Source organism: Adiantum capillus-veneris, chromosome 17, assembly GCF_014529385.1.
Source record: "Adiantum capillus-veneris isolate H3 chromosome 17, ASM1452938v2, whole genome shotgun sequence".
NCBI lineage: Eukaryota > Viridiplantae > Streptophyta > Polypodiopsida > Polypodiales > Pteridaceae > Adiantum > Adiantum capillus-veneris.
Genome location: NC_140947.1, coordinates 18906978 through 18924959, shown reverse-complemented (window position 1 = coordinate 18924959; position 17982 = coordinate 18906978). Strand labels below are relative to the sequence as shown.

At 41.9% G+C, this 17982-nt stretch overlaps 1 protein-coding gene across 1 annotated transcript; it reads right to left on the bottom strand.

Moving 5' to 3' along the window:
- Window positions 1-14397: 14397 nt before the first annotated feature.
- Window positions 14398-15124, bottom strand: LOC147436882 (uncharacterized). The gene is made up of 2 exons (XM_086485797.1): window positions 14919-15124; window positions 14398-14730 (listed from the first exon to the last, which is right to left on the bottom strand). The coding sequence occupies exons 1-2, from the start codon at window positions 15122-15124 to the stop codon at window positions 14637-14639; spliced, it is 300 nt and encodes a 99-aa protein (XP_086341923.1). The 3' UTR covers window positions 14398-14636.
- Window positions 15125-17982: the final 2858 nt, after the last annotated feature.

Genomic DNA, 17982 nt, shown 5'->3' with positions numbered 1-17982 from the left:
TAAAAACCCTAAACCCCTCCCTGCAACAGCTAGACACAAGAAATTTATCAAATCCAATCAACCTACAGTGCAACGTGATGCTCAGTAACAACCAAGAGAAAAGGATGTAAGATACCTAACCCCTCCTTGAAGTACGATGTGATGATTAACAACAACCAGAGACAAGGAATCTGTGGTCAATAAAAAGTAGAGATAATAAATTTATCAAATTCAATCAACCTACAGTGATGGTTAGCAGCAACCTATTTTGATGCAATAACACTCCATTGGATCCTTGTAAATCCTTGCCCCTTGGCCATTGTCAAACAAATGTTAAAATTGCATGAGCCTCACCTTAGGAGTGACACTCAAGGTTCCAATGACATTGGCTTTGTTTTCAAAGCTTATGTGTGCTGACCTTTTTGACACGACTAGGAAGGACTTCTTTTTGATAGACTTCCTTCTAAGATATTCTCTAGCTGCTCCATATCTTCTTGGTTTACACTCTCCTTTGTAAATATAGTGCTAACCCTATCTCCTTGGATTGGACTTCTAAACTGATAGAACCTTCCCGACCGTGGAAACATGAAAAAAATTTACAAAAAAAAATCAAGGATTTATCCTAGCCTATTGATTGATTTTAGAGATGTAGGTTCCCTTCTTTCTTGAGATATAGTTCATTTGATAGCATGAATCCTCCATGTAAAATGTAATCAACAATCAAGTCTTAAGTTCATTGTTAGTTACAACAATTTTGGTCAACTCTACAAAAATTCTCAATTCTAGGATTTGAAACCTTATTTAGGGCGGATGATGCACTTTTATGAATCCAAATTCAACTTTGAAAACTCTTATGAGCTTATAACAACTAGGTCTGCCTAGGATTTCAGCCTTGCCGATGCCTAAGAAGATTATTGTATTGCAATCCAACTTTAGCAAGATTTTTGTCTAATATCTTTATGGGTGACGTATGTACATTGATGGAGTTGCATGTTCTCAGTTGGTTGGGGAACATGAATCATGACCCATGTTCTACCAAATTTGGTCTTCAATCTGTGGTAGTATCTAGTTCACACCCCTTGAAAGTTGTTTCCCCTATTTATGGTTGATTTCACTATCAAAATCTAGTCCCTTATAGCTTTTTCTGTTTCTCAATCTATTCTCCTAGATTTTTGGTTTTGTCAAAGACTTCTAGAAATTCTAATTCAAAAAGTAGTTTTTGGTTTCAACAAATCCTGTGATTTAGTATTCACTTTGATTTGCAACTTTATGATCTAAGGTACATGAATCATGATCCATGTTCCTCGGCCTTTTAATATATAATTAGGGGAATTCCACTATTTTATCTCGTCATTTTTTTGTTGATTGGTTAAGTGTTGAGTTTTATGTTTGCACAACGCGTTTGACTTTTAGTGATTTTTTTTTCTCTTTTTCTTGATTTTTAGATTTTTCTATTAGTCAAACTCCTTGGCTTGTTTGATTATGCCAGCTCTATGTAGTGGGATATTTTTTGGTACAAAACCCAAAAAGGGTACATGACGCACAATCCATGGATGAGAGGGTTTTGACACCAATTTTGTTAGCGACTTGAAGATGTCACTTTCAGACACTTCCTCCCTTTGTGTATAGTTTGGATCCAAATTTGCATTTCTTTCATGTGTTTGGAAATTTCTTTAGTTTTGGGTAGACTTGTCTTTGGGTAAATTTTTGTAGTTTCTTTGAGCTCAAGGGTTTGGTTTTGGGTCTGGTCAAGTTTTTTAAAGTCGATGTGAACTCCCTTGTCTCTTTCTCTGGCATGAGGTTCATGAATCGTGATTCATGTTCCTCCACAATTTACACCGAGGGTTTCTAGTTTTAGTGTACAGGGTCCTCGAAAGTTATATTGGGTGACTCTCTAAAGTTTGGTCACTTTTTGCCCCGTCTACCAACACTTCATCAAATTTTAGAGAGTTAAGGTATTTTTGGACCAAATATGGTCTCTCAATAGTTTTTGTGTGACTTGCAATGCTCCAAGTGACAGTTTTAATCTATTTAGCCTATTTCTATGAATTGGAAATGATAACATATAACAAAATGAGCAAAGTGAATTTTTTTTCTAATGGGGGTGGTTTGTACAACACTTTGAAAGCATAGAGAAAATTGGAGAGTGAAATGCTTGTCACTTAATCACAATACCCTTTGCTACCACACGGCTTTCTAGATAGTCCTCAGTCTCTAGACTCTACAAAGTGACAAAAAACTCATTCTTGCCACTATGTTGCTAAAGTGAAATGGCATGGTTTTAAGTTGGTGTTAGGGTAACCCCAACTTGTGGCATCATATGTGAATTCCCTCTAGCCACCTAGGAAGAGATAAATGATGATATGGTCCAACTTGTGGCCCCATATGGGAATGCCCTCTAGCCACCTAGGAAGAGAAAAATGATGACATGGTCCAATAGCAAGAGGATGCAGCCTCTCTAGCAATGATTGTAAAACACTAAGCCTATTCAAGAGGCTACTCTCTAATGAAGCATTCACACTTTTGACTCTTATCACATTGTGTCTATACTCTCTCTCTCTCTCTCTCTCTCTCTCTCTCTCTCTCTCTCTCTCTCTCTCTTTATGCTCATGCAATTGGTGTATCCTAACCCTAATCTCCATCTCTCCACCCAACCCTAACACGATGGTTTAGCTAAGGCTCCGTCCTCCATGGCCTAATGCTCAACCATTGGTGATTAGGGAGCACACTTCTATAGTACTAACCTAGCAGGTTTTGTAGCTAGACCTATCATTCAATTTATTTCTATTTGCATTAGCTTAATAATCCAAATCCTTAATCACCACTGGGACACGAGCATGCTCCAGTACCCTTTGGTGATTAGGTGAGGAGGATCTTGCATTACTTCTAGATTCACAATATTGCATTGTGTGTGTGCAATTTTTCTTCATTGATTTGCCCATTGAGCTCCCAAGACCCGCTCTACAATAGCTCTCTGATGAATTTTTAATCGCCCAATTCTGAGCGCATTACCTCCTAATCGATTTTCCCAAATGTGTGTGTGTGTGTGTGTGTGTGTGTGTGTTTTGACTCTATGGTGTTGGAGTTTATACAATATCTTTAGCTCCTCTATGCAAGAAGCTCACGTAGACCACTTGGATAGCATGTTGGCTATTTCAAGGGGGTGTATAGAGGTCGTGGGGTCAAGCTCCCAAATTTTAGCTTGTGAGCTCATGGAAGAATGTGAATCCGCATTGTAATTTGATTGAGTAACTAAGGCAGGTCTGCTAGCGATCGATCCCACGCTCAACCCTTTGGGAGGACGCGAATCCACATTGTAGTTTGATTGAGTAGCCAAGGCGGGCAATCCCATGCTCAACCCATTGCTCGCTTGCACCTGGATGCCAAAGGCAATCAGTTCTAGTTCATTTTTGCTGTCGAGTCTGCGCTTGTGGATGGACTATTCCCACGAGCAAAAGCTCCAAAGCCACAAACCACACAAGTGGGCCTGCCCAGGATGTTGTCTAGAGAGATCCTATTAAGCAACTTTTCCCATAGCCAGCAAGCAGGAGGAGATCAACAAAAGGCCAAGGATTTAAAAGAAGAGAGAAAGTCTCATCATCAAACATGATATTGTGAAGAGTGACCTCAATTTTGAAGGTGAAGAGGTGCTTCTTTGACAAGGGAAAATTCTCTCTCTAAGGCTTGAAAAATCCTTCAACATGTATAAATCACATGTGCACAAAAGTCACATTGGAATGTATGCACGTTGCTGCAGCCAAAGTGTGTTGACTCTAGAAGGTGGCATGGGCAGATGTATGCAGACAAGTAGAGGCATGGCAAAGGGCTGGAGCAGCTAGGAGAATCATGGGATGGCAGGTAGCAGCGGAAGTGTATGCATGATGCGGCTTATAGGACAAAAAAGGGAGCATGGGATCTCCATTGTACACAAGAGGAGAGCTCTCCTCCCATGGCTATGGCACGCAGGCCTGGCGCTGCGCAGTGGCCGTTGGCGGCGATTTTGGCGAGGCAGGGCGGCGCGGGTGCCCGAGTGGTGTGGCATTTCAGTGTTGACATGGCACCCTGTAAGTGCATGTGCCCACGCCCGCTAAGGGTCAATTTTTTTGAGGAGAAGGGGTGTACACCCCCCCCCCCCCCCCCCCCCCCCCAAATAGTGACATCGCTATTGCCTCGACAGGGGAGGTGTCCCGCAGAGAGATAAGCCGACAAGGGGCAGTTAAAGGGCAAGGGCAAGGACATTCAAAGGCCCAAGAGGAGGACGATCGGGCGGCCAAATCGGGTGGACAAGAGGTGTAGCATGCAAGTGTTTTCAAAAATCAAGTATGCCAAGTGTTGGCAATGCAAGTAAATTCTAAATAGAGCTCCAAATGAAGTGCATGACATGGAAGCTCACCCCATTTTTCTTTTTTGGGTCTCCTAGACACACCCTTATAAAAGGAGGTTTATGTTCATTTTTTAGGGTCTTTGGACTAGGTGGCTCTTTTGCTTGAGTGTGTGAGTGGAAGCTTGAAGCTTGTGTGTTGCTAAGGTTGCCATTGAAGCTGCATACATTGATTGTACTACTCCCTATGCAATAACACCACTTATTTTCCCCAATCTCTTGTGTTGCTTCTCCCCTTTCCCCTCCTTTTCTCTCGTTCTTCCTGTATTAGCCATTGTTTGCAGAGGGTTTGCCTTCAACTCGAAAGGTGCTACAAGAGGGAATATTAGGAGTGTTTTGTGAGTCGGAAAGGGTGAGTTGAGCAGTGTGGGTGTATTTGTGCTGTGGAGTGTTTTTTGCAAGGTGTGAGATAGTTGTTTGGTATGCTAAAGTGGAGTTGTTAGTGCAAATTAGCCAATTTGAAGGTGATATTTGAGAGGTTAGGGGTGCTGTGGAATCCCTGGGCTATAGAGAGGCAAATATTTTGTGTGCTGGGTGTGTTCCCTATTCCCCCTCTCCAACGTATCCATGCTTTGGCATCTATGCACACTCTTGTAAATAGGTTTAGACACTACTATACATCATGCATATGGTAAGGCTGTCCATAATCATGAGCACACACATGAGGCATTACACTTGTTACGTATGCGTGTTTTACACCATTGGCCTTGAAGTTTGCACCTTTGATATACACTTGACCCAATTCTAGGACAGAGGCAATACGACCTGAAAAGAAGCAAATTACCGAGCTACCTATGATCTCAAAAAAATTGAATGATTGTTGTCCAACAAAGACATCGAAGATCTTAGCAATGTGTTTATGCTAATTTTTGCGGTTGAATTTGATTAGGAATCCTAGCACTGGCTCGAGCGCATACACTTCACCCCAACCTAGCCTCTTTGGCCTTCAACTTAGGACACTACTTGATCAAGTGATCATTAGCTTTACAATAATGGCAACGCATTTTATTTTTGCACTTATCACCAGAATTTCCACACCATGTGCTGCCAGCAGAAGCATTGGGAACAGAAGTTTTGCCACTCGCAGTAGAACCATAAGAAGTGGCTGCATTGCTGTTACCACCCTTTCTTTGACAAGGAATAAAAGCCTGTTCAACTGCACGCTGTCTAGTCCTGTTTTCTTTGGAAAGTGACTCTTGCAACAGGAATGTGCATAATGCATCAAACTTGACAATTTCTGGATTTCCTTGGGTCATAAGTCTCCAAGTACTAGCAAAAGTATGGTAAGAATCTGGTAAGGCATCAAGAACAGTCTGCACAAGGGAACTGTCTGAAATGACTTCACCTGGTGCAGAAATAAATTGCTCATTGATATCCTTGACACTAGCAAGGAAAGTGTCCACTGTTGAAATTAGGGTTGCACAGAAACGCACACACCTTGGAGAAGACGAAGGAAGTTCAAAGCACACAATAGAGAGTGTGTTACTTAGTGTGAAATGGAAATATAGATAGCCCTAGAGTAATGGGCATATATCCAATGCTCGGGGGAAAAAACCTCCTAAAGAGGGAAAAAATGCCCTGGCGGTCCTAGTGTGTTCACACACATCACTACCACATGTATATGGTAAAAAATCCCCCCTGGAGTGATGCGGTGAACGAGAGCTGGCACATGAGTAAAGGAAAGTTCCATGCCCTGAGGACATGATCAGTCCACAAAGGGGAGTAAGCCTTTGTGAAACTCAAGGCTTCTCACGAGACAATGCCTTTGTGAAAAGATCTGCAAGGTTGTCCTGTGTTGGCACATAAGCCAAGCTGATCTCTCCTGCTGAGAGCCTCTCCCTGACATAGTGGTAATGCACCTCAATGTGCTTTGTGCGAGCATGAAAAACTTGGTTCCTCGCAACTGCCAATGCGCTCTGACTGTCAGTGTAGATAGTGTTGGCAGTGTCCTGTCCAACACCCAAATCATCCATAAGGCGTCTCAGCCATACACACTCAACCGTAGCTGTGAAGACTGCCTTGTACTCAGCCTCACAACTCGAAGTGGACACAGTAGGGTGCTTCTTGCTCAACCATGATATACATGAACTGCCAAGCATGAAACAAAAACCACTTGTGGACACTCACGTGCAAAACAACCAGCCCAATCTGAGTTCGAAAAAGCATGTAAGTCTAGCGGCAATGATCCCCCCTTTGGGATAAAACAAGCCAAGATGTAAAGTGTCTAAGGTAGCGAAAAATCCTCTTGACAGCCTGCCAATGCTTAGACCCTAGGCTATGCATAAATCTGTTGACCTGTGAGACTGCAAACTGAATATCCGGCCTCGTGTTGCATACATAAATGAGGCAGACAATAGCAGTTTGATAAAGAGTGACATCAGGAGGATCGCCAGCATCATGTAGACTCAACTTCAAACCTATTTCCATGGGAGTGGCAATAGGTTTGCAATCCTCAAGTCCAAACTTACATAGCCATGTCTCTATGTAACTTTTCTGACACAAGGCAATACCACCATCACACTTCTTAAACTGTATACCCAAGTATGCAACAACCCCAAATCTTTCATCTTGAAAGTAGCATTCAAATCAGCCTTAAATTCAGCAATATGTCTCTCATTTGGTCCAGTGATCAACAAATCATCGACATAAAGAACCACAATGAGAAGTACATCACCCTCATACAATGTGCTTTCTGTTGGACTGTTACGAAAGCCTTGTTTGACCAAATGAGTGTCAGCTTTCTCATACCAAGCACGAGGAGATTGCTTCAACCCATACAAAGCCTTCTTACATGTGCACACTTTTTCCTCTTGTCCTTTTATGACAAAACCGCGAGGCTGTGTTACATAAACTTCCTCAAATATGTCACCATTCAAGAAAGCAGTAACAATGTCTGATTTATGTACATCCCAACCAAAATGAGCTTCCAATCCAGATAGAAAACGCACAGTAGTCATACGACAAGTGGGAGAAAAAGTCTCTTCATATCTATGCCTTTTTGATGTGCATAACCCTTTGCAACAAGTCGAGCCTTATGGTGATCGATCTCTCAATCTGGCTTGCATTTCAACTTGTAAACTCACTTTGTACCAATGGCCTGCCAGAAGGCAAATCACATAAAGTCCATGTGTCATTTTCTATAAGTACATCATATTCTGATTGCATAGACAGAGGCTCCTCAACATCATGTAAACTAGACACATCCAAAGCATAACGATCTGATGCATAAGATGCATGGTGAGAGCCTGAACGAGTACGACTAGACAAAGGTGCATCAAATTTACTATCATGCAAAGTGTGCACCAGCCATTTTGGCATACCTCTAGCCTACTCATTTTCAACCCTTTCCTCATCGAGTACATCATGTACATCTGCATCAGTAATAGGTTGATGTGTAACATTTTCAGAAACCCCCATAGGCTGTACATTTGCCTCATTAGAAGTTACATTCATATTTCCACCACTGAAAAGAGGAAACAAAGTGTCATAAATGTCCTGTGAGCTTACATTACTGTCTCTAGTACATGACAGCAAGGGCTGAACAGAATCTTCCACAAACACTACATCTCGTGAAACCAGAATACGTTTTGTTTGTGGATGATACAACCTGTAACCTTTGCTTTCAACACTATAACCAACAAAAATACATTTCACAGCCTTATCATCCAATTTTATGCGCTGTGTTTGTGGCACCAAAGCATATGCCATACAACCAAAAACACGCATGTGCTCAATAGAAGGCTTTCTATCATGCCATGCTTCATATGGAGTAATGGACTGCAAAGATTTCATAGGACACCTGTTAAGTACATAAGTGGCACACATGATGGCCTCAAGCCAAAAAGAATGCGGCAAATCTTGACTTTTGACCATACATCGTGCCATTTTCGTAAGTGACCTGTTTTTGCTCTCAGCAACACCATTTTGCTGAGGTGTATAAGGCACTGTACGTTGGTGTTTTATCCCACGACTAGACAGAAATGCATTGAGTTCATGAGACATATACTCCCCCCCCTCGATCGGAACGGAGGGTGCCCATAGTACATTTCGAGACATTTTCAGCCATAGCCAGAAATTATCTGAAGCACATAAAAACTTCAGACTTCGCTTTAAGCGGAAATACCCATGCACGCCTGGAGTAATCAGCAATGAAAGTCACGAAGTGCAGGTAATTTCCCAAGGATGGAGTTTGCATGGGCCCACAAACATCACTATGCACAAGCTGCAACCTGCATGTGGCCCTAACTGAACCATACTTTGGAAACTTAGAACGCTGCATCTTACCCAAAATATAGCCTTCACAAACATGTATGATAGGTGCTTCAAGAGGCGGCAAAGAAGCAACCATATCAGATTTCTGCAAACGTAGCAAATTGGCAAAATTTAGATGACCAAAACGTGCATGCCAAAGTTTTGCATCTGAAATAGCCCTTGAATCTGCAATAGCATTTGCAAAATTATGTCCACACTTGTCATAAAAAGTGAGCTTATATAGCCCACGACACAAAAGGCCAAATGCAACAATTTCAACACCAAAACTGAGATCATGAAGTGTACATCTGTCATCCACAAATTTGACTACGAGTCCAAGTCTAGCAAGTGCGTATACAGACAAGAGATTCTTCTTGATCCCAGGTACATAAAGTGCATCAACAAGTGTGAAATAACTTCCATTTGCAGCAGTAAGCACAATCTTTCCAACTCCCTAAACCAGATAAGAAGCATTGTTGGCACAAGTGACAGAATTCCCATGAGGGACAAACTTGAGAGAGGTAAACAATTCATGATGTGAGGTAATGTGATTTGTAGCACCACTGTCGAAATACCACACATGTGAATCTGCAGCAACTGATAAGCATGCATCGTGGACATCAGGATTGTAAGTGCACTCTGCGCTAAAAGCCAATTCTGCATCGACATCAACATCACGATCTCCTTTCACAGAAGACTAAACAATGGTTGCATTTGTAGTGGAACCAGCATTTGCAGTGGAACCACCCTCTTTCTTTTTAGCCTCTTTGGTCTTCAACTTAGGACACTACTTGATCAAGTGATCATTTGATTTACAATAATGGCAATGCATCTTGTTTTTGCCCTTATCACCAGAATTTCCAGACAAAGTGCTGCCAGCAGAAGCATTAGGAACAGAAGTTTTGCCACTCGCAGCAGAACCATCAGAAGTGGCTGCATTGCTGTTACCACCCTTTCTTTGAGAAGCAATAAAATCATGTTCAACTGCACACTATCTAGTCCTCTTTTTTCTGGAAAGTGACTCTTGCAACAACAATGGGCATAATGCATCAAACTTGACAACTTCTGGATTTCCTTGGGTCATCAGTCTCCAAGTACTAGCAAAAGTTTGGTAGGAATCTGGTAAGGCATCAAGAACAGTCTGCACAAGGGAACTGTCTGAAATGACTTCACCTGCAGAAATAAGTTGCTCATAGATATCCTTGAGACTAGCAGGAAAAGTGTCCATATCATCTTCCTCATGCATAATCTTCGACTCCAACTCTTTACGCAACAAATCAATTTTAGCCTCATTACGACTTGCATAAAGACCAGCCAAAATATTCCAAGCCTGTTTTGCAGATTTTGCTGAACGGACGTGACGAACAATGGTGCGCTTCACAGACAGCACAATCAATGCATGAGCCTGCGCATCCTTTACATCCCAACGAGCTTGTTCTTCCATAGGCAAAACAACTCTAATAGCAGCAATCCTTGCAGCAAGACCTGCAACATCCTCAACATCACCTACATCCTCATAACCAGGACGTACATCAATTCCCTGCAGAATATTCCAGACGCCCTTTGACACAAGAACGTGTTGCATTATATAAGCCCACATAGGGTAATTTTCTCCATCCAACCTGTCCTCAACAACAAACATCTTGAACACATCTGTGTTGTTGTCAGCCATGGTAAATGTTGCACCTAATGTGAAAACTACCCGAAAATTGGAGAAACGGAACGGGAACAACATGTGCTATATAGCACGAACCATAGAAGATTGTAAGGCACCTGTTATGTAGAAAAAGGCACTGACAAAAATTATGCACAAAATGACGAAATTGCCTATGCAGACCTGCCTGTAGTGGAAACGAAGGCTAAAATGAGCCCGAATCAAAAATCTGAGCAGACTGAGCTCTATGAGCTCACCCAAAATATTTGTCGACCTACGAACGCTTGCCAAAGCTCACTGAAATCGGAGAAAGTGAGCAGGCGTGTGCTGGAGCTGCTGGCGACTAAGCCCGAGAGGACGCAACCTGCTATGATACTAATTGTTGAAATTAGAGTTGCAGAGAAACGCACACAGCTTGGAGAAGACAAAGGAAGCTCAAAGCACACAATAGAGAGTGTGTTACTTAGTGTTCAATGGAAAGATAGACAGCCCTAGAGTGATGGGCGTATATCCAATGCTCGGGGGAAAAACCTCCTAAAGATGGAAAAAATGCCCCGACGATCCTAGTGTGTTCACACACATCGCTACCACATGTATATGGTAACCTCCATATCATCTTCCTCATGCATAATCTTTGACTCTAGCTCTTTACACAGCAAAGCAATTTTAGCCTCATTTTGACTTGCATACAGACCAGCCAAAATATCCCAAGTCTGTTTTGCAGATTTTGCTAAACGGATGTGAGGAACAATGGTGTGCTTCAGAGACAACGCAATCAATGCATGAGCCTGCGCATCCTTTACATCCCAACGAGCTTGTTCTGCCATAGGTAAAATATTTCTAATAGCAGCAATCCTTGCAGCAAGACCTGCAACATCCTCAACATCGCCTGCATCCTCAGAACCAGGACGTACATCAATGCCCTGCACAATATTCTAGACGCCCTTTGACACAAGAACGTGTTGCATAAGCCCACATAGGGTAATTGTCCCCATCCAACCTGCCCTCAGCAGCAAACATCTTGAACACATCTGTATTGTTGTTGTCAGCCATGATAAATGATGCACCTGATATGAAAACTGCCCGAAAATAGGAGAAATGGAGCGGGAACAACACGTGCTATATAGCACAAACCGTAGAAGACTATAAGGCACTTGTTATGCAGAAAAGTACGGCACTGACAGAAATTTTGTACAAAATGACGAAATAGCCTGTGCAGACCTGCCTGTAGTGGAAACGGAGGCCGAAATGAGTCTGAATCAAAAATCTGAGCAGACAAAGCTCTATGAGCTTATCCGAAATATTTGTCGACCTGCGAACGCTTGCCAAAGCTCACTGAAATCGGAGAAAGTGAGCAGGTGTGTGCTGGAGCAGCTGGCGACTAAGCCCTGGAGGACGCAACCTGCTCTGATACCAATTGTTGGAATTAGGATTGCAGAGAAACACACACAGATTGGAGAAGACGAAGGAATCTCAAGGCACACAATAGAGAGTGTGTTACTTAGTATGCAATGAAAAGATAGATAGCCCTAGAGTGATGGGCGTATATACAATGCTCGGGGGAAAAAACCTCCTAAAGAGAGAAAAAATGCCACGGCGGTCCTAGTGTGTTCACACACATCACTACCACATGTCTATGGTAATATCCAAATAAGCATCAGTAGCAAGAAATATATGGGACTCTAAAGGCCCAAGCTATAAAGATCTCCCTACGGAAGGTGCTATGGGGGGCTATTCCTATCATGGTTAAGACATTAATCAAAGGAATCATCTCTAATAAATGCTCAAGGTGCAAAGGGGCTAGTAAGGATCCCTTTTGCTTGTTCCAAAACCACCTCCAATTATAAGAGGCCTAGAGAGTAAAATAAGTACATGGCTACAAAAGATCTAAAAGATCTTGTTCTTCAAGAAGGACCTACTTTTGGGAAGAAAGATTTGGAACCAAGCCATACTAATGTGCACACAAATTATTGCCGGCTTCTGCTACTTCAAACAATTTTGAAAGTCTAAGAACCGGTGTATCTTCAAAAACGGCCGCTTGTTCGATGGCTAGCTTCAAAGAGATCATTCAAGCAAGCAGGGAAGTGATCACCTCTTTTGGAAAACATAAGAACTCTGAAGAGTGGAATCAAGCAATCAAATTCATCACATGAGTTCTGGTATATATCAAGCAATCACAAATGTAACTTTCTAAGTGGCTCTCATTCGTCACTGGGGGGGGGGGGGGGGGGGGGGGGGGGGGGGTCACTCATAAATATGTTAATATAGTATGTAATTTCAAAATAAGGGGTCTTTTTAGCCCCTGAAAAATTACCCTTGTTTAATAGACAAAAGGATACCAAAGCATTAGAAAGAAAATGGGGTGTAGGAGGGCCTCTTTATTTGGCAATTTAAGAAAACCAAGCCTCTAGTATTAAGAAAGTAATCAAAGGACAACTTTTGAATTAAAAAAGGAAAAACGGCTAGTTTATTTGAATTCAAATTTTCCCCCCAAAATGGAATTTAAAATCTAATGGGTATAACCATATCATGTATCATATCTATGGAAAGATCTTGATGCGTAGATTGCAGATCTATGATCTTCGCTCAAATTGATGATCATTTGTGGGAGTTATGGAAGATAAAAAATCATAAAATTGTTTACTTTCTTTTTGGGGGGAAAGTGCATCGTTTGACCACTCTTACACATCTCTTACATATGCACCATTCTTGTACACATGCCATACACCTATTTGTCAAAATCTTAATCACCTCCATAAGCTCATGGCAAATAAAGAGGCCCTCCTAAACCCCATCCTCTTCCTAATGAAAGGAGGTTTACACAGATTGAATAGAAAATAGGTGTGTTTTATTCTTGGAGATCTACACAATTGAATAGGAAAAAAGTGTGTTTTACTCATGGAGGTTTACATAGATTTTATAGGAAAAATCTATGTTTTACTCATGGGAAATCTATAGGTAAGGGGTTTTTGAAACAAGCCTTGAACGCACGTGATAGGGAGGGTTTGTATATAGTGACCCCCCTAAGATCTGTTAGGGGCATGTGTAGCACTGAAACATGTGTTATGACCCCTCAAGGCACCTACCGTGCTTGAGGATAATTGAGACATTTCTTCCTAGGTTTATATAACACATCCACTCATATTCTAGTATGGCCAACGAAAAATATTTAACTATCTACTTAAATTAGTCATGATCATACTTTAAAAAAAACCATTCCTTGTAGAGTTAGCAACTATTTCATCTTGAGGTTTCATCTTATCACATGAACTCTACCTTAACACTTGGTCGTTCATTTAATTTTGGCTTTTATTGATGATGTGAGCAGTGTGCCTATTCTTTTCCATCTCTTTTTGCTCATATGATCTTGCACGTAGGGTTTAATAAATGTACTAAGGTTTTGTTTCTAGAATCCTATAGAGGTGATCAAAATTTTGAAGCTAGGAGTATATTACATTTTGTAAGTGTAGACATCAAGTGGCATATAATCTTGTACAAAAAACTTGATAGCTTTTAGCTTGTGCACACGTGGAAACTATGATAATCGCTACTAGTAGAATCGATTAGCAATGGTTAAGATGGACGTGTGGGTGCATAAAGATGCAGGTTGATACCGAGTGGCATCTTTCAAGTCTTTGCTATACTTCAAAAGAAAACAAATTCAATGGACAAGTATCTTTGATGCTATGATCTTCTTGATTACAAGTAAGATCTCTCATACTTGAATGAAGTTTAAATAGTTGTCTTTCATCAGGCGATATTCTCTGTTGTCTTCACGTACACAAATTCATTGAGAGAGCAACATAGCTAGTATTGGTTAATTAATTAACTCCATAAAGATTGAAACATACGTATTCTTTGTGAAAATGAGAGAGAGAGACGTTACCACAAACTATTAAGACCGAAGGCACCAATTCTACACCCACACTACACCAAATGCAACATGTATAAAACCAAGGACATCTTGTAAGTTTTAGAAATAGAAGAAGACTTCTATGTTTTAGAAATAGAAGAAGCCATTCAATTCAAAGAGCGCATAATCTCAACATGAAATACAAGCTATGAGACAATAGAACGCAACGATTAGGAACTTGCGTACGATGACAAGATTAAGAAAGAAGCTCAGAAGGGATAGTCAAGGAGATATGGTTATCTGCATGAGAAAAGGTAGTGTCTGTACAGGGGGAGAGAAAGAGTGCAACTCTCTCATAAGAGAGCCTTGCAAGGCCAAGAAGGAGTCTTGCAAGGTCAAAAACAAGGGATCCGTGTTGGAAAGCTCAGGCAGGATAGCACCTCCGCTTATATGAAATTATAGCTAGCATAATGCTACTAGTAATACAGTACTTGAAGCTGCCACGTGAAGAGAAATTTTCAAAAGAGGAGTATTGCGCGCAATTGGGACACCATCAGTCTATAATGTCTCCAATCCTTCTTTAACACCATTGTTTCTTCAATTTGGAGAGGCCTGCAATAACAAAGGCCTCAGACCGTCAGCAAACTCTCTCTCTCTCTCTCTCTCTCTCTCAAACACACAGTACACACACACGCACGCACGCAAACCCTGAGCAAAACGCTTAAAAACCTCTCTCTCTTTCTCTCTCTCTCTCTCTCTCTGTGTGTGTGTGTGTGTGTGCATGCACTCGCTTTAGCTACCTGCTGTCAACCAAAGGAAGAATAGAATGCGAATTCGCTGCGTGCAGGTGAAGCTGTAGAATAGGCGGCGTGCAGATAAGGTGGAACCGTGGAATAATATAAAGCCCATGTATGATGCAAGTATATAAGCTGCAGGTGGCCGGCAAAGGCGCTAGAAAGCAGGACAAAGACATGTAGACCGTAGCTCTGCATGGACGGGGTGCCATCGCTAGCTTGCGTGAAAGAAAAAGCTTTAAAGGCTCATGAAACGTCGAAGGCCGGCTGCCAACCGCGCGCGCGCGCGCGAGAGAGAGAGAGAGAGAGAGAGAGAGAGAGAGAGAGAGAGAGAGGGCATGTGTGTGTCACGGGCAACGCGGTCGTATTTTGCAGGCAGCGCTGCAGAAAGGGTATAATGAAGACGGGTTGCGAGATGCTCGTTGACGTTGTTTTCTTACTAGCTGGATTTTGTCGGGAATGAAAATTATTAGGGTTATGTACAAGTTACTACACGCTACGTCTTTATCACATCGCACTCAAATTCTCAACTCTTGAGTCACCCTTTACATAGATACTAAGAAAACCTAGATTTAGTGCAATTACACCTACTATTTTTTATTTTTTCCCGGAACAAAATTACATTGCACAGCTTTACATACTGATGTTTCCTCCGATTTAATTTGCACCAATTTACATAGTACCGATTTACATTATGAGACTATTACAAAATTGGCTTTTGAGAGTTTCATACACCTCCACATTCTGTAACAACATAGTGACTACATACATTTCTCCAAGGACTACCACTCAGGGAAAGGCGTTGATTACTTCCCTTATCCCATTGTCGAGCTGTGTCTTCAGCTAATTCTCTCCCTCAGTTTTGCATTCGTCAATCATCTTCTGCATGTGAAAATAAGATCCATCCATCAACACCTCCTATTGTTCGTTGATATTCGCGCTATTGTAATCATGCAATCCCTAAGGACTTGTAGTTTACTTGGTAAATTTTGCACTGCTCCAGTTTCGGATGATTGACATGCACAAAGAAATGGGAGAACACTACTCTCAGACTTTTAGTCTGGTAAGCCTCGTTAAAAAAACAATTGTTATGTTCTTTCCAAATGATCTAGAAAAATTCTCCTCTGATTCTATTCCAAACTACAGAGAAGAGAGCAACAGAGTCTCCTAGCAAGATTTGTTTCCATTTGGGGGTGAACCCTAATCCACTTATGATTGGGGCCATAATATCTATGTTAGCTGAACAGTTAATGAAAAGGTGAGGAATGTCTTCTTCACTGCGGTTGCATCTCTTGCAACTCCCTGCTCCCATGCCTAACAACCTCATTTGTTTCCATTTGGGGGTGAACCCTAATCCACTTATGATTGGGGCCATAATATCTATGTTAGCTGAACAATTGATGAAAAGGTGAGGAATGTGTTCTTCACTGTGGTTGCATCTCTTGCAACTCCATGCTCCCATGCCTATAGACCTCATTTTGTAGCCCATCCAAATTGCTTTGTGCATGATAAGCCATAGCAGTAGAGAATGCTTGGCCTGGGCATCATGATGCCACAAGGTTTTGAACTTAAAGTTCCACTGTCATTTGTCCATAGACAAGCACAACTTTCTGTTGAGAGTGACATGAAGTTGTTCTTTCATAGCTGGGGGGCGGGGCGGTTGGGAGGGTTAGAGAGAGCACACCCTCCTGTCCAGTACAATGCCTTAGGTGACGGGTTGGGCTGTTTCAATAGTGTCCACTCCATCTCTTCTGGAAACATGGCTATTCTTGAATGGATAAGAGTTAGCTCCCAAGGTTGCAGCTAGTATATGCCAAGAAGCTCATTCTCATTCTTCCACCTATGCTCTGTAGTGTGCCACACATCTCTCCAGGTGATGATGCCCTTATTGTGAAGTCTTTTGGCTGACCTTAACTGTCTCTGGTTGAGTTGGAGAATCTGGGAGAGATCGCCACATTGACTCGGCTGCTCTGAGCTTCCAGTTATATTTCGACTCCCAGTTGATTCTTAGTAGATTTTTGTGTCTATTTCAAGCAGTCCAGAGTGACTTAAGTAGGTATGACCCCTTTGCTATGACTTCAAAGGGTCCAAAGAACAACGTGAACCAGGGTAGGTTTATGGTTCCCTGTAACCCTCGGATATGGAACCTATGTACTTCTCAAAATAGCAGCGAGGCCCACTCTTCATCTGGTTGCTTCAAGGCTCTGAGAATGAGTTTTACAGCTAGCTTGTCTGCCCATAAGCTTATGTTGGTGAGGCCAAGTCCCCCTTGCTCTTTAGGAAGACAAAAAATTTCCCAGTTAACTTTTGCTAGGCCTTTTTTAAGGGGGTCACCCGACCAGAGAAAGTTCCTTCAATTGAGAGGAAGAAAAGAACATAACAAGAAATGTAGTGTTTGATTACTACAACTCGACCAGCCAAGCTAGCTTGAAAACCAAGCCATCTATTCAGTTTGGTGTGGAATTTGTCCATAACCCAATGCCACCTTTGTGCCATTGTTATCCTGAAGCCAAAAGGGATCCCTAATAATCTGAATATGATTCCATCCTTGATCATTGAGCATCCCTCCTCATCTACCCACCTGAGCAAAAGGGACCGAGAGGCTCTGATCCCTGTTTTGGAGTGGTTGATCTTGGAGCCCAAGGTTGTACAAAAATTATTGAGACATTCCCAAAAGGCTTTTAGAGAGTTGTCATCATTTTGCATTAACCCATTAGTGTCATCAACGAATTGAGAGAGACACTGTTGTTTACCATCTGGCAGCTTGATACCTCTGAGGTTCCCTTGCTGTATTTTTTCTTTGACCAACAATTTCAAGGAATCAGCTGAGGTGGCAAACAGGAGAGGTGCCAGTGGGCATCCCTGTCTAACCGATCTGTTGAGTGGGAATGTGTCCGATATTTCCCATTGTTTATAGCCACTCTAGCTTGGGCATTTAACCCCAGCAGCGTTTGAACATACCTTACAATCCTGGGGCCAAACCCCATCATTATTAGACAATCGAGTAGTATGAAGGACCATTCTAGCCTTTCATAGGCTTTGTCAAAGTCACCCTTGACAAAGACATAGT

What these genes read in the sequence shown, in the direction of transcription:
- LOC147436882 (XM_086485797.1), bottom strand. Translation starts at nt 15,124, where the DNA reads ATGGCACCCCGTCCATGCAGAGCTACGGTCTACATGTCTTTGTCCTGC. An exon ending in CTTCCTTTGGTTGACAGCAG is followed by an intron (nt 14,731 to 14,918) that starts GTAGCTAAAGCG and finishes TTGTTATTGCAG; the next exon opens with GCCTCTCCAAATTGAAGAAA.